The 17,168-nt window shown below is 47.7% G+C and overlaps 1 protein-coding gene across 1 annotated transcript in view; it reads right to left on the bottom strand.

Annotated features, from left to right (window-relative positions):
* Positions 1-17,168, bottom strand: part of Ptprh (protein tyrosine phosphatase receptor type H) — a 37,823-nt gene extending 20,655 nt beyond the window's left edge. Inside the window, exons 1-9 of the mRNA XM_052763337.1 lie at positions 16,711-17,168; positions 16,388-16,449; positions 15,618-15,651; positions 15,150-15,416; positions 13,087-13,356; positions 8,877-9,146; positions 6,166-6,435; positions 3,445-3,714; positions 726-995 (exon numbers count right to left, since the gene is read on the bottom strand). Coding sequence (XP_052619297.1) covers positions 726-995; positions 3,445-3,714; positions 6,166-6,435; positions 8,877-9,146; positions 13,087-13,356; positions 15,150-15,416; positions 15,618-15,651; positions 16,388-16,438 — 1,702 coding nt within the window. The 5' untranslated portion in view covers positions 16,439-16,449; positions 16,711-17,168. The remainder of the gene's footprint in view (positions 1-725; positions 996-3,444; positions 3,715-6,165; positions 6,436-8,876; positions 9,147-13,086; positions 13,357-15,149; positions 15,417-15,617; positions 15,652-16,387; positions 16,450-16,710) is intronic.

Genomic DNA, 17,168 nt, shown 5'->3' with positions numbered 1-17,168 from the left:
ACACATGAATGTAATAACCCTACACACACACACACACACACACACACACACACACACACACACACACACACAAACACTAAAATAGAACTGAATAAAGAGCCAGGTATATAAGCAGAGGCATTTAAATCAAATCAAATAATAAATAAATAAAATGGCCTGGGAGTGGTGGCATCTTCTGTTAATCCCAGCACTAGGAGAGAGAGTAAGGTTGATCTCTGTGAATTCAAGGCCAGCCTGGTCTATAATAGCGAATTCTAGGACAGCCATGGTTCTATCATGAGTCCCTGTCTCAGAGGAAAAAAAGTCTAGACAAGAAGTCTGTCCAGGTTAGACTGAATGGAGCTGATGAGTTGATGGTTCTTGACCGCAACCATGGACCTTCACACACATTCACTCACCTTCACATGGGAAGCACACCCATACACATGCAAGACAAAACACACACACACACACACACACACACACACACACACACAGGAAATAGAAAAAGGCAGAAAAAGGAAACTATTTAGGTCTTGTTGGACAACTTGAAACATCCCCTGAAGACCCATTTGACCCATGTCTTGCTCATTTCTGATGTGGCTGATAAAAAAGGGAATCGTCCATTCTTGGCCTCCACTTTATTCCCTCTGGGGCATGACACCTGCAGATTTCTCTTGTCACTTCTCAACTGCCTTTCACCACTTCTGGTTAAGGGGAAAGAAGACAAGAGTGTCTGCTCTCACCTGTGGAGTGACTGAGAGTCTCCCTGGAGCTGATGACTCCATCTCTTTCCACCCACACAGAACAGTTATATGAAGAGGCAGGATCCAGTCCATCCACGGTGACTCGGGTGTCTGCTGTGTTCCGGGTCTCATTCTGGCCACCATCTTCAGCGCACTGGGCCCAGTAGGTGAGGTCCTGGGAGGAGGAGGAGCCCTCAGGGACGTCCCAAGTCAGGGTGATGGAGCTGGTGTTCTGAGCCTCCACCCTCAGGTTTCTCACTGGGTTTGGAGCTGAGAAATGAACAAAAAAGATACAGGTCAGCATCAGGGCAGAGGAAAGGAGGGCAGCCAGTGGGCACTGTGCTTTCCACGTTTTCTAGCTGATCTCAGTATTTTGTTGGGTAGATGAACCAGGTCTGGTCTTCAGACAGGGTTTCTGTCTCTGCTGGGGTTTCTACTTTTGTGGTAAAGCACCATGACTCAGAGCAACTAGGAGGGAAAAGGGTTAGTTCAGCTTGCAGCTTACAGTCTGTCATGAAGGGAAGTCAAGGCAGGAACTCAAGTCAGAGACCTGGAGGCAGGAACTGAAGCAGGGGCTGTGGAGAAATGCTGCTGACTAGCTTGGTCCCCATAAACGCTCAGTTTGCTTTCATATACACCCCAAGACCACCTACCTAGGGAATGGCACCACCCACTGTGGGCAGAAACCACCCACATCAAGAAAAAGCCTCACAGGGCAATGAAGGCATTTTCTCAATTAAACTTCCTTCTTCCTAGACACCACTCTCTTATGTCAAGTTGACAAAACTAGCCAGTACAGTCTCACGTGGTCCCAGTTACCTTCATAATCTCTATGCAGCCAAGGATAACCCTCACCTTCAGATCCTCCTATCTATCTCTATCTCCTAAGTGCTAGCATCACACCTGGGTATCACTGTGCTGGCCTAGAGCAGTAGTTCTTGAAGTTTGCGTATATGTAACCAGAACTGCTTGTATGGTGATATTTTATTTGTATTAAAATGTTATTTGTATGTTAATAAATAAAGTTGCCCGGGGTCAGAGCTATTAGCAAGCCACAGGAAAGCAGGGCAGTGGTGGCGTACGCTTGTAATCCAGCACTTGGTAGGCAGAGCTGGGTAAGTCTCTGTGTGTTCAGGGATACAGCCATTATTGGATACACATGCCTTTAATCTCAATACCAATTATAGAAAACCTGGAGGTCTATACAGACAGGCTGTGACGAGGCGGTCATGTGGTTGGGTTTACAACCAATGAGAAGGCAGAACAGGAACTCTAAAGACTTTAACACAGGGGTAGCTCTGGTTCGGAGAGGTAGGACCACCGCAGGAGGAAGGGTAAGGTTTTAGCTCTTAGCTCTGACCTCTTGGCTTTCTTTTTTGCATTGGTCCTGTGTTTCTTATTTAATAAGAAGGTTGGTTACATCTACATGCTTGAGCACACGGATTCTCTTTCCGTAGGTGAGAAATAAAGCATCCCCAATCAGCTGTAGGGAAATGCTGGTGCTACCCACATGTCAATCATACTGAATATCAAAGATCAAGACCAGCACTTTTTACCTGCTGTCTGTGATGAGGGCCATGCCTTCCCAATCTCCTATGTGACAAGCACCATCAAATTCAAACCAGTCTAGACAACATATTGAGTTCCAAGCTAGTCTGGGAAACATAGGGACATGCTATCTTAAAAGTGAACAAGGGCCTGGGGAAGTAGCTCATCTGATAAAGTATATGCCATACAATCATGAAGACCTGAGTTCAATGACCAGAACCCACGTAAAAAGCAGGACAGGATGGTTCACACCTGTCATCCCAACACTGTGGAAACCAATTTGGGAAGAGAGGATCTGGTCTAAGTGGTGAGTCCATGTCTGAGTAAGAGACTCTATCTCAAAAACAAGGTCCATGAATCCTGAGGAATCATTCTAAGGTGGATTCCTGGCTTCTGAACAAATAGTCACACACAGGTGAGTGCACACACACGATCCACTGTTACACATGAATGTAATAACCCTACACACACACACACACACACACACACACACACACACACACAAACACTAAAATAGAACTGAATAAAGAGCCAGGTATATAAGCAGAGGCATTTAAATCAAATCAAATAATAAATAAATAAAATGGGCTGGGAGTGGTGGCATCTTCTGTTAATCCCAGCACTAGGAGAGAGAGTAAGGTTGATCTCTGTGAATTCAAGGCCAGCCTGGTCTATAATAGCGAATTCTAGGACAGCCATGGTTCTATCATGAGTCCCTGTCTCAGAGGAAAAAAAGTCTAGACAAGAAGTCTGTCCAGGTTAGACTGAATGGAGCTGATGAGTTGATGGTTCTTGACCGCAACCATGGACCTTCACACACATTCACTCACCTTCACATGGGAAGCACACCCATACACATGCAAGACAAAACACACACACACACACACACACACACACACACACACACACACACACACACACAGGAAATAGAAAAAGGCAGAAAAAGGAAACTATTTAGGTCTTGTTGGACAACTTGAAACATCCCCTGAAGACCCATTTGACCCATGTCTTGCTCATTTCTGATGTGGCTGATAAAAAAGGGAATCGTCCATTCTTGGCCTCCACTTTATTCCCTCTGGGGCATGACACCTGCAGATTTCTCTTGTCACTTCTCAACTGCCTTTCACCACTTCTGGTTAAGGGGAAAGAAGACAAGAGTGTCTGCTCTCACCTGTGGAGTGACTGAGAGTCTCCCTGGAGCTGATGACTCCATCTCTTTCCACCCACACAGAACAGTTATATGAAGAGGCAGGATCCAGTCCATCCACGGTGACTCGGGTGTCTGCTGTGTTCCGGGTCTCATTCTGGCCACCATCTTCAGCGCACTGGGCCCAGTAGGTGAGGTCCTGGGAGGAGGAGGAGCCCTCAGGGACGTCCCAAGTCAGGGTGATGGAGCTGGTGTTCTGAGCCTCCACCCTCAGGTTTCTCACTGGGTTTGGAGCTGAGAAATGAACAAAAAAGATACAGGTCAGCATCAGGGCAGAGGAAAGGAGGGCAGCCAGTGGGCACTGTGCTTTCCACGTTTTCTAGCTGATCTCAGTATTTTGTTGGGTAGATGAACCAGGTCTGGTCTTCAGACAGGGTTTCTGTCTCTGCTGGGGTTTCTACTTTTGTGGTAAAGCACCATGACTCAGAGCAACTAGGAGGGAAAAGGGTTAGTTCAGCTTGCAGCTTACAGTCTGTCATGAAGGGAAGTCAAGGCAGGAACTCAAGTCAGAGACCTGGAGGCAGGAACTGAAGCAGGGGCTGTGGAGAAATGCTGCTGACTAGCTTGGTCCCCATAAACGCTCAGTTTGCTTTCATATACACCCCAAGACCACCTACCTAGGGAATGGCACCACCCACTGTGGGCAGAAACCACCCACATCAAGAAAAAGCCTCACAGGGCAATGAAGGCATTTTCTCAATTAAACTTCCTTCTTCCTAGACACCACTCTCTTATGTCAAGTTGACAAAACTAGCCAGTACAGTCTCACGTGGTCCCAGTTACCTTCATAATCTCTATGCAGCCAAGGATAACCCTCACCTTCAGATCCTCCTATCTATCTCTATCTCCTAAGTGCTAGCATCACACCTGGGTATCACTGTGCTGGCCTAGAGCAGTAGTTCTTGAAGTTTGCGTATATGTAACCAGAACTGCTTGTATGGTGATATTTTATTTGTATTAAAATGTTATTTGTATGTTAATAAATAAAGTTGCCCGGGGTCAGAGCTATTAGCAAGCCACAGGAAAGCAGGGCAGTGGTGGCGTACGCTTGTAATCCAGCACTTGGTAGGCAGAGTTGGGTAAGTCTCTGTGTGTTCAGGGATACAGCCATTATTGGATACACATGCCTTTAATCTCAATACCAATTATAGAAAACCTGGAGGTCTATACAGACAGGCTGTGACGAGGCGGTCATGTGGTTGGGTTTACAACCAATGAGAAGGCAGAACAGGAACTCTAAAGACTTTAACACAGGGGTAGCTCTGGTTCGGAGAGGTAGGACCACCGCAGGAGGAAGGGTAAGGTTTTAGCTCTTAGCTCTGACCTCTTGGCTTTCTTTTTTGCATTGGTCCTGTGTTTCTTATTTAATAAGAAGGTTGGTTACATCTACATGCTTGAGCACACGGATTCTCTTTCCGTAGGTGAGAAATAAAGCATCCCCAATCAGCTGTAGGGAAATGCTGGTGCTACCCACATGTCAATCATACTGAATATCAAAGATCAAGACCAGCACTTTTTACCTGCTGTCTGTGATGAGGGCCATGCCTTCCCAATCTCCTATGTGACAAGCACCATCAAATTCAAACCAGTCTAGACAACATATTGAGTTCCAAGCTAGTCTGGGAAACATAGGGACATGCTATCTTAAAAGTGAACAAGGGCCTGGGGAAGTAGCTCATCTGATAAAGTATATGCCATACAATCATGAAGACCTGAGTTCAATGACCAGAACCCACGTAAAAAGCAGGACAGGATGGTTCACACCTGTCATCCCAACACTGTGGAAACCAATTTGGGAAGAGAGGATCTGGTCTAAGTGGTGAGTCCATGTCTGAGTAAGAGACTCTATCTCAAAAACAAGGTCCATGAATCCTGAGGAATCATTCTAAGGTGGATTCCTGGCTTCTGAACAAATAGTCACACACAGGTGAGTGCACACACACGATCCACTGTTACACATGAATGTAATAACCCTACACACACACACACACACACACACACACACACACACACACAAACACTAAAATAGAACTGAATAAAGAGCCAGGTATATAAGCAGAGGCATTTAAATCAAATCAAATAATAAATAAATAAAATGGCCTGGGAGTGGTGGCATCTTCTGTTAATCCCAGCACTAGGAGAGAGAGTAAGGTTGATCTCTGTGAATTCAAGGCCAGCCTGGTCTATAATAGCGAATTCTAGGACAGCCATGGTTCTATCATGAGTCCCTGTCTCAGAGGAAAAAAAGTCTAGACAAGAAGTCTGTCCAGGTTAGACTGAATGGAGCTGATGAGTTGATGGTTCTTGACCGCAACCATGGACCTTCACACACATTCACTCACCTTCACATGGGAAGCACACCCATACACATGCAAGACAAAACACACACACACACACACACACACACACACACACACACACACACACACACACACAGGAAATAGAAAAAGGCAGAAAAAGGAAACTATTTAGGTCTTGTTGGACAACTTGAAACATCCCCTGAAGACCCATTTGACCCATGTCTTGCTCATTTCTGATGTGGCTGATAAAAAAGGGAATCGTCCATTCTTGGCCTCCACTTTATTCCCTCTGGGGCATGACACCTGCAGATTTCTCTTGTCACTTCTCAACTGCCTTTCACCACTTCTGGTTAAGGGGAAAGAAGACAAGAGTGTCTGCTCTCACCTGTGGAGTGACTGAGAGTCTCCCTGGAGCTGATGACTCCATCTCTTTCCACCCACACAGAACAGTTATATGAAGAGGCAGGATCCAGTCCATCCACGGTGACTCGGGTGTCTGCTGTGTTCCGGGTCTCATTCTGGCCACCATCTTCAGCGCACTGGGCCCAGTAGGTGAGGTCCTGGGAGGAGGAGGAGCCCTCAGGGACGTCCCAAGTCAGGGTGATGGAGCTGGTGTTCTGAGCCTCCACCCTCAGGTTTCTCACTGGGTTTGGAGCTGAGAAATGAACAAAAAAGATACAGGTCAGCATCAGGGCAGAGGAAAGGAGGGCAGCCAGTGGGCACTGTGCTTTCCACGTTTTCTAGCTGATCTCAGTATTTTGTTGGGTAGATGAACCAGGTCTGGTCTTCAGACAGGGTTTCTGTCTCTGCTGGGGTTTCTACTTTTGTGGTAAAGCACCATGACTCAGAGCAACTAGGAGGGAAAAGGGTTAGTTCAGCTTGCAGCTTACAGTCTGTCATGAAGGGAAGTCAAGGCAGGAACTCAAGTCAGAGACCTGGAGGCAGGAACTGAAGCAGGGGCTGTGGAGAAATGCTGCTGACTAGCTTGGTCCCCATAAACGCTCAGTTTGCTTTCATATACACCCCAAGACCACCTACCTAGGGAATGGCACCACCCACTGTGGGCAGAAACCACCCACATCAAGAAAAAGCCTCACAGGGCAATGAAGGCATTTTCTCAATTAAACTTCCTTCTTCCTAGACACCACTCTCTTATGTCAAGTTGACAAAACTAGCCAGTACAGTCTCACGTGGTCCCAGTTACCTTCATAATCTCTATGCAGCCAAGGATAACCCTCACCTTCAGATCCTCCTATCTATCTCTATCTCCTAAGTGCTAGCATCACACCTGGGTATCACTGTGCTGGCCTAGAGCAGTAGTTCTTGAAGTTTGCGTATATGTAACCAGAACTGCTTGTATGGTGATATTTTATTTGTATTAAAATGTTATTTGTATGTTAATAAATAAAGTTGCCCGGGGTCAGAGCTATTAGCAAGCCACAGGAAAGCAGGGCAGTGGTGGCGTACGCTTGTAATCCAGCACTTGGTAGGCAGAGCTGGGTAAGTCTCTGTGTGTTCAGGGATACAGCCATTATTGGATACACATGCCTTTAATCTCAATACCAATTATAGAAAACCTGGAGGTCTATACAGACAGGCTGTGACGAGGCGGTCATGTGGTTGGGTTTACAACCAATGAGAAGGCAGAACAGGAACTCTAAAGACTTTAACACAGGGGTAGCTCTGGTTCGGAGAGGTAGGACCACCGCAGGAGGAAGGGTAAGGTTTTAGCTCTTAGCTCTGACCTCTTGGCTTTCTTTTTTGCATTGGTCCTGTGTTTCTTATTTAATAAGAAGGTTGGTTACATCTACATGCTTGAGCACACGGATTCTCTTTCCGTAGGTGAGAAATAAAGCATCCCCAATCAGCTGTAGGGAAATGCTGGTGCTACCCACATGTCAATCATACTGAATATCAAAGATCAAGACCAGCACTTTTTACCTGCTGTCTGTGATGAGGGCCATGCCTTCCCAATCTCCTATGTGACAAGCACCATCAAATTCAAACCAGTCTAGACAACATATTGAGTTCTAAGCCAGTCTGGGAAACATAGGAACATGCTATCTCAAAAATGAACAAGGGCCTGGGGAAGTAGCGCATCTGATAAAGTATATGCCATACAATCATGAAGACCTGAGTTCAATGACCAGAACCCACGTAAAAAGCAGGACAGGATGGTTCACACCTGTCATCCCAACACTGTGGAAACCAATTTGGGAAGAGAGGATCTGGTCTAAGTGGTGAGTCCATGTCTGAGTAAGAGACTCTATCTCAAAAACAAGGTCCGTGAATCCTGAGGAATCATTCTAAGGTGGATTCCTGGCTTCTGAACAAATAGTCACACACAGGTGAGTGCACACACACGATCCACTGTTACACATGAATGTAATAACCCTACACACACACACACACACACACACACACACAAACACTAAAATAGAACTGAATAAAGAGCCAGGTATATAAGCAGAGGCATTTAAATCAAATCAAATAATAAATAAATAAAATGGGCTGGGAGTGGTGGCATCTTCTGTTAATCCCAGCACTAGGAGGGAGAGTAAGGTTGATCTCTGTGAATTCAAGGCCAGCCTGGTCTATAATAGCGAATTCTAGGACAGCCATGGTTCTATCATGAGTCCCTGTCTCAGAGGAAAAAAAGTCTAGACAAGAAGTCTGTCCAGGTTAGACTGAATGGAGCTGATGAGTTGATGGTTCTTGACCGCAACCATGGACCTTCACACACATTCACTCACCTTCACATGGGAAGCACACACATACACATGCAAGACAAAACACACACACACACACACACACACACACACACACACACACACACACACACACACACGAAATAGAAAAAGGCAGAAAAAGGATACTATTTAGGTCTTGTTGGACAACTTGAAACATCCCCTGAAGACCCATTTGACCCATGTCTTGCTCATTTCTGATGTGGCTGATAAAAAAGGGAATCGTCCATTCTTGGCCTCCACTTTATTCCCTCTGGGGCATGACACCTGCAGATTTCTCTTGTCACTTCTCAACTGCCTTTCACCACTTCTGGTTAAGGGGAAAGAAGACAAGAGTGTCTGCTCTCACCTGTGGAGTGACTGAGAGTCTCCCTGGAGCTGATGACTCCATCTCTTTCCACCCACACAGAACAGTTATATGAAGAGGCAGGATCCAGTCCATCCACGGTGACTCGGGTGTCTGCTGTGTTCCGGGTCTCAATCTGGCCACCATCTTCAGCGCACTGGGCCCAGTAGGTGAGGTCCTGGGAGGAGGAGGAGCCCTCAGGGACGTCCCAAGTCAGGGTGATGGAGCTGGTGTTCTGAGCCTCCACCCTCAGGTTTCTCACTGGGTTTGGAGCTGAGAAATGAACAAAAAAGATACAGGTCAGCATCAGGGCAGAGGAAAGGAGGGCAGCCAGTGGGCACTGTGCTTTCCACGTTTTCTAGCTGATCTCAGTATTTTGTTGGGTAGATGAACCAGGTCTGGTCTTCAGACAGGGTTTCTGTCTCTGCTGGGGTTTCTACTTTTGTGGTAAAGCACCATGACTCAGAGCAACTAGGAGGGGAAAGGGTTAGTTCAGCTTGCAGCTTACAGTCTGTCATGAAGGAAGTCAGGGCAGGCACTCAAGTCAGGGACCTGGAGGCAGGAACTGAAGCAGGGGCCGTGGAGAAATGCTACTGACTAGCTTGGTCCCCATAAACTCTCAGTTTGCTTTCATATACACCCCAAGACCACCTGCCTAGGGAATGGTACCACCCGCTGTGGGACTGTGGGCTGAGCCCTCCCACATCAATCAGTCATCAAGAAAATGATGGCATTTTCTCAATTAAACTTCCCTCTTCCTAGACGCCACTCTCTTATGTCAAGTTGACAAAATTAACCAGTACAGTCTCATGTGGTCCCAGTTACCTTCATAATCTCTGTGCAGCCACGGATAACCCTCACCTTCAGATCCTCCTATCTATCTCTATCTCCTAAGTGCTAGCCTCACACCTGGGTATCACTGTGCTGGCCTAGACCCGTAGTTCTTGAAGTTTACATATATGTAACCAGAACTGCTTGAGCATACAGATTCTCTTTCTGAAAGATGTGAAATAGAGCATCCCCAATCAGCTGTAGGGAAATGCTGGTGCTACCCACATGTCAATCATACTAAATATCAAAGATCTAGACCAGCACTTTCTACCTGCTGTCTGTGATGAGGGCCATGCCTTCCCAATCTCCTGTGTGACAAGCACCATCAAATTCAAACCAGTCTAGACAACATATTGAGTTCCAAGCCAGTCTGGGAAACATAGGGACATGCTATCTCAAAAATGAACAAGGGCCTGGGGAGGTAGCTCATCTGATAAAGTATTTGCCGTATAATCTCGAGGACATGAGTTCAATTCCCAGAACCCACGTGAAAACATGACAGGATGGCTCACACATGTCATCCCTATGGAAGCCAATGTGGGAAGAGAGGTTCTGGTCTAAGTGCTGAGTCCATGTCTGAGTAAGAGACTCTGTCTCCAAAACAAGGTTGGTGACTCTGAGGAACCACATCTAAGGCTGATTCCTGGCTTCTGAACAAATATTCACACACAGGCGTGTGCACACACATGATCCACTGTTACACATGAATGTAATAACCTACACATATATGCACACACAAACAAACACACACACACACACACACACACACACACACACACACACACACACACACTAACATTACAAAAGAACTGAATAAAGAGGCAGGCATACAAGCAGAGGTCTTAAACCCCAGCATTTGGGAGGCAGAAGCAGGTGGACCTCTGTACTTCAAGAACAACCTGATCTACATATAGAGTTCCAGGACAGCCAGAGGGACAAAACAGAGAGACTCTCTCTTTCAAAAGAAGGAGGAGGAGGAAGAGGAGGAGGAGGAGGAGCAGGAGGAGGAAGAGGAGGAGGAGGAGAAGGAGGAGGAAGAGGAGGAGGAGGAGGAAGAGGAAGAGGAAGAGGAGGAAGAGGAGGATGAATAAGAATTGGAAGAACAACAACACCAGCAGCAGCAACATAAAACACACCCACATTAGACAACAAAATTCTAGCATATCAACACTATGTTGAGGGCTGGTGAGCTGGCTTTGCTAGTTAAACGGCTTGCTGCCACATCTAACAACTGAGTTCCATCCTACAACCCACAAGGTGGAAGGAGAGAAGTGACTTCCGGGGGTTGTCTGTGACCTCCGCACGCATAGTGTCATGTACACCTCCAAAACACACACACACACACACACACACACACACACACACACACACACACACACACACCAATAAATAAATAAAGGTACAAAAAATACCCTCCAAGGCTCAGGGAACGTGACAGAGGAGGAGGGCAGGAAGATGATGAGAGGCAGAGGTGTCTTCTGGACAGGACGGGACTGTTGCACACTCATGAACTCACAGCGGCGGTGGAGATTGCTTGCACGAATCATGAAGGAGACCAGGACAGCCAACATTCCAGCGTAGCTGTGGGGGGAATACTGAAGTTCCACCCGCTAGCTGAAGGGCTATCATAGGCAGTTTGCCACTAGAGGAAGGAGAGTCAGTTTTCCTCAGGGTTGTGGACCTGGTAGGTTGGTCAAGCCTCCGTGATGGCCCCAAACCCATGAGTACATAAGCAGCATAAGTTATACCCTGTGGAGTATTGTCTTAGGGTTTCTTTAATTTTTATTATTATTAATTTTTTAGGGTCCTCTGTGTAGCCCAGGCTGTCCTAGAATTGGCTCAGTAGACCAGGCTGGCCTAGAACTCAGAGATCCAACAGTTTCTGCCTCTTGAGTACTGGGATTCAAGGCGTGTGCCACCACCATCCACCTCTAGATAGAGTTTATATTGCTGTGATAAAACAGTATGACCAAAAGCAACTTGGGGAGCAAAAGCTTTAGTTCCACTCATCCTTCACAGCCCATCACTGAGGGATGCCAAGGCAAGAACCCGGAAGCAGCAACTGAAGCAGAAACCATGGAGAAATGATGTTTCCTGGCTTGCTGCACAGACACACACACACACACACACACACACACACACACACACACACACACACGCACGGTGCACAGACATATGTGCAGGGAAATACCCATGTACAAAAAATAAGTTTTTTAATTTTAAAGTAAATTTTCTGGGCATGATCGTGTATGCCTTTAATCCCAGCATTCAGGAGACAGAGGCAGGAGGTACTCTGTGAGTTCGAGGCCAGCCTGGTGTACAGAGTGAGTTCCAGAACAGCCAAAGATACACAGAGAAACTCTGTCTCGAAAGAAAAAGAATGTAAGTGAATTAAACCATTCTCAGAAAGAGAAAGGGCGGATATCTCTCTCATTTCTTGTTCCTAGACTTTTATATAGTTACATAAAATCATATAGACGTGACGTAAAAGTAAAGGAAAGCTCTCTGTGACAGGAAGGCCAATAGGAGTGCATGGGGGAAGGAAAATGAGGCCATGAGAAGGACTGTGCTTAGTGTAAAAAAGACATCTTGGTATTCAAAATTAAGGGGCTGCCAAGATGGCTCAGCAGATAAAGGTGATTGCCACCAAGTCTGATGACTTGGGTTCAATCTCTAAGACCCACATATTGGAAGGAGAGAATTTACTCCCACCAAATTGTCCTCTGACCTCCACATACTCATCCACACACACAATAAACAAACACATATCAAATCAAATGAAATAATAAATAAAATGGGCTGGGAGTGGTGGCATCTTCTGTTAATCCCAGCACTCAGAGGCAGAGTAAAATTGATCTCTGTGAATTCAAGGCCAGCCTGGTCTATAATAGTGAATTCTAAGACAGCCATGGTTCTATCATGAGTCCCTGTCTCAGAGGAAAAAAAGTCTAGACAAGAAGTCTGTCCAGGTTAGAATGAATGGAGCTGATGAGTTGATGGTTCTTGACCACAACCATGGACCTTCACACACATTCACTCACCTTCACATGGGAAGCACACACATACACATGCAAGACAAAACACACACACACACACACACACACACACACACACACACACACACACACACACAGGAAATAGAAAAAGGCAGAAAAAGGAGACTATTTAGGTCTTGTTGGACAACTTGAAACATCCCCTGAAGACCCATTTGACCCATGTCTTGCTCATTTCTGATGTGGCTGATAAAAAAGGGAATCGTCCATTCTTGGCCTCCACTTTATTCCCTCTGGGGCATGACACCTGCAGATTTCTCTTGTCACTTCTCAACCGCCTTTCACCACTTCTGGTTAAGGAGAAAGAAGACAAGAGTGTCTGCTCTCACCTGTGGAGTGACTGAGAATCTCCCTGGAGCTGCTGACTCCATCTCTTTCCACCCACACAGAACAGTTATATGAAGAGGCAGGATCCAGTCCATCCACGGTGACTCGGGTGTCTGCTGTGTTCCGGGTCTCAATCTGGCCACCATCTTCAGCGCACTGGGCCCAGTAGGTGAGGTCCTGGGAGGAGGAGGAGCCCTCAGGGACGTCCCAAGTCAGGGTGATGGAGCTGGTGTTCTGAGCCTCCACCCTCAGGTTTCTCACTGGGTTTGGAGCTGAGAATAAGGGCAGAAGTGTGAGTCATTTGCTCCCAAATTTTCCTAATCTGTGAAACCTAGGTGGCTTGTGCCTACAACGTCATCCCTTGGGAGACTGAGACGGGAGGACTTCCTAAGTTCAAAGACAGTCTGGGCTTCCTATTTAATTATAAGCTGGCGATATGGAGTCATATGTGCAGTTAAGCATGCACACACAAATACATACATGTGATAGCAATAAATAAAATTAGATATAATATAAAATAAATAAGGTACTGAGCCACACAGGAAGACAGCTGTTAACGTACTCTGACTACCATCACCACCACCACCACCACCACCCCCACACACATACAAATAAATGAATACATCGACTGGGTATGGTGGCATATGCCTTTAATCCCAGCACTTGGAAGGCAATTAGTTAGTTCAAGGCCAGCAGAGTGAGTTCCAGGATAGCCAGGGCTACACAGAGAAACCCTGTCTTGAAAAATCAAATAAATAAATAAATAAATAAATAAATAAATAAATAAATAAATAAATAAATAAATAAATAAATGGTTTAATTAATTAATTAATATAAGAATGAACCAGGGTTTGGACATGCTCCAGGCGCCAAGTAGAGACAAGTGCATGGACTTCTACCAGTGACCTTCATGGCTCCTCAGCCTTGTTCAGAGAAGCTGCTCTCTGTGGTGACATGGTTAACACAGGGACTCCTGACACACCCGCCATCCCCTCCAAGGCTCAGAGAACATCATGGAAAGGGGGTGAAAGGAATGTAAGACCGGGAAGATGGGGAGGAGGGGTGTGAAATGCTTGTCTTGAGGTCACGACATAGCTGTAGTACTCATGAACTCCCAACAGCTGTGGTCATAGGTATAAAGCCTACACAAGATGAATGCCCTAAACATTCATATATGGAGGGTGTACTCATGAGACCCTACCTAGGGGAGCAAATGGCAGTCCAGGGCTGCTGGGAGAGAGGAAGTCACTGTCCTCAGTGACCTAGCCACCTGCTTCAATGGATAACACCATACCCACACCCAGGTCACAAAATAAAAACAAAAGGCAATGCAGCTGTTGCTCCCATCTGGGGTCGGGACTGTAAGAAAGACCAATGGGAAGATCAACTATTCCTGGTCCTCACATTTCTGTAAGTCATGGACCCCGTGGTAGGTGGCTGAGGCCAATAGGAAGTCCAGTAGGGAGGCACAAGTTTTGTGTGATGGGTGAGCTCTGGGGATGTGGCCAGGTGCAACCCATGGAGCTAGGGATAATCTAGTATGAAATTAGGAATGCTGATTTTGTGCTCCCTTTATGCTCATAATGCAAAGCCAGGGAGCCTCCTGGACCCACTGGGCTACATGAACTATGAGGATCCATTTACCTGTATCTCTTTTCCTCTATTTAAGGTGGGTGATAAAACCCAGAGATTCACTCGTATGGATTTCACTCCAGTTCTGTTGGACTGTGGAATCTGCCACCTTCTGTTCTCTCTCTCTCTCTCTCTCTCTCTCTCTCTGTCTCTCTCTCTCTCTCTCTCTCTCTCTCTCTGTCTCTCCTCTCTCCCCCCGCCCCCAGGGTTTCTCTGTGTAGCCCTGGCTGTCCTGGATCTCGCTCTATAGACCAGGCTGGCCTCGAACTCACAGAGATCATCCTGTCTCTGACTCCCGAGTGCTGGGATCAAAGACATGCGCCGCCACTGCCATCACCACCGCCACCGCCACCACCACCACCAGGCTCTCCTGTCACCCCTTAAGCACGTCCCTTCCAAAGAAAGGAAGACTACAAGAGAGTCTGCCTCTCACCTGTGGAGGCGTTGACCGTTTGTGTGGAGCTTCTGCTTCCATCCTTTTCTACCCACACGGAAAATTCATGCGAAGAAGCAGGAGCAAGCCCTTCCACCACGACCCGGGTGTCCGTGGTGTTCTGAATGTCCCTTCTCTCACCATCTCCACGCCACCGGACCCAGCCGGTCAGGTTCTGAGGGCCAGGGGGCTCTGGGGCCTCCCAGCTCAGAGTGACGGAGCTGGAGTTCCGAGCTTCCTCTGTCAGGTTCCTCACTGGGTTTCGGGCTGAGGATTAGAGGGAGGCTTTCCGGTGAGAAAGGCGTGGATCATTCCTCAGGCCCCCTCCCACCACTGTGGACCACCTCCCCGCATCCAAGCTGAGAATCTCCCCTTGCCCTCAGCCCGCCGCCATGGGCCGTCAGACCCAGAGGAACCGGGGTCTCCTCCCCTGGCAAGGACAACGATGGAACGTGGGGTTTTACTCACCAGCCGCCCCGACCACCGTGCAACCCGACAGACCCTAGAGGGGATCCAGGTAAGGAGAAATTAGCTGAGCTGGGTGAGACTGGGGAGGCGGGGCTGGCGTGGCTGGTTGAGACTCCCCTGATCTCTGTCCCCAACCTTTCCTTCAGCCTTGACCAAGGAGAGGAATGTGGGTGTGATAAAGGTCGCCCTGACCCTGGCGCTCTGTTGGTTCGGAAGACCGGTCACCCACGGCAGAGGCGGAACTCCCGGGCATCGGGAACCAACCTTGGTTCCCGGATACAGGCAAGAGATAACGTGAGGACTTTCACTTTCTGAGAAAATACAGGCAGAGGCCTTGGGGGAGGGAGGGTGGCCCTGGGGGACAGCAGGAGGAAAATGAAAATGGACTCTGAAGACAGACTGTGGGCAGAGTGGAGGGAGGCCAGAGCCTGGACGCCGCCGTGGGTTTGTGGGAAGAGAGTTAGGGTGTGGGAGGCAGGGGGCTGGGCCGTGTGTGTGTGTGTGTGTGTGTGTGTGTGTGTGAGCGCGGCTGGATGCATGCTCACTCTCACGCCAGACACCACAGCATCCAGACTCCACTGTTAGTAAGACTTGTCTATATTCCTCCAAACTCAGAGCATCCTTCCTTCTCCAGGTAGTGACCACCCCCTGCTCCTCCAAGGCCCTGGCTGAGGAACCTCCCTCCACACCTCTGGGAATGGAAATTCCAGCCACTTTCTACCCTTCCCTCCCTTGGACCCCAGCTCAGGCCTGAGCGGGAGAGAACTTACCAGTAGCACCAAAGTCCCCCAGATCCCGAGGTTGCCACCAGCCCTGGCCATGTGTCTTGATGCTGCATAGGGAACACAGGAGTCCTAGGTCTGGAACTTTACCTGCTGGACTTTAAACTCAAGAATTTTTCTTTTGCCAGCCCATTGGTGAGGCCAGAGGCTAACACTGGAATGGGCGGAGGAGGAAGTAGAATCTCTGAGCTTGAGAGCCCAGCACGGCCCTGCCCTGTCCCTCACCCCCCTTCCTTTCCTCTCAATCCCCACACAGACATCCTCCACATCTTCTTTTTGGTCCTGTCTGGAACCCCCAGGGCTCAACTCACCCCATTTTGTACCACAAAAGCTTCTTCCCTGCTCAGTGGCCTTGAGATCCCCTAGGCAGGCCGAGGTCACTTTCCACCGTGTGTGAATGCGCCATGCAGATTTCAAAGGCCCAACTCAGGTAGAGCCTAATGTCCATCCGATTGTCTTCTCTTAGCAGATGGGGCACATCGCAGCCAGCCCAAAGCCAGGTGTGGTGACTCACACCTGTAATCCCAGCACTTGAGAGGGGAAGCTGAGGCAGGATTACTATAAATTACAAACCAGTCAGGGTTACAGAATCAGATACTGTCTTACACACACACACACACACACACACACACACACACACACACACACACACACACACGCACCTGACTAGCCTGGAAGCTGTATCTCTAGTCCCACTAGCGATCTTAAGCCTGACACAGACTCTGGATTCTGTCTCTTTTCCTGCCTCCCACAGACCTTTGCGGCTCTC

The sequence above is a fragment of the Peromyscus californicus genome, unplaced genomic scaffold (genome assembly GCF_007827085.1).
Source record: "Peromyscus californicus insignis strain IS unplaced genomic scaffold, ASM782708v3 Scaffold_4__1_contigs__length_199733344, whole genome shotgun sequence".
Taxonomy (NCBI): Eukaryota; Metazoa; Chordata; class Mammalia; order Rodentia; family Cricetidae; genus Peromyscus; species Peromyscus californicus.
The sequence above is the reverse complement of the archived record's forward strand: the minus strand, read 5'-3'. Positions and strand labels throughout refer to the sequence as shown.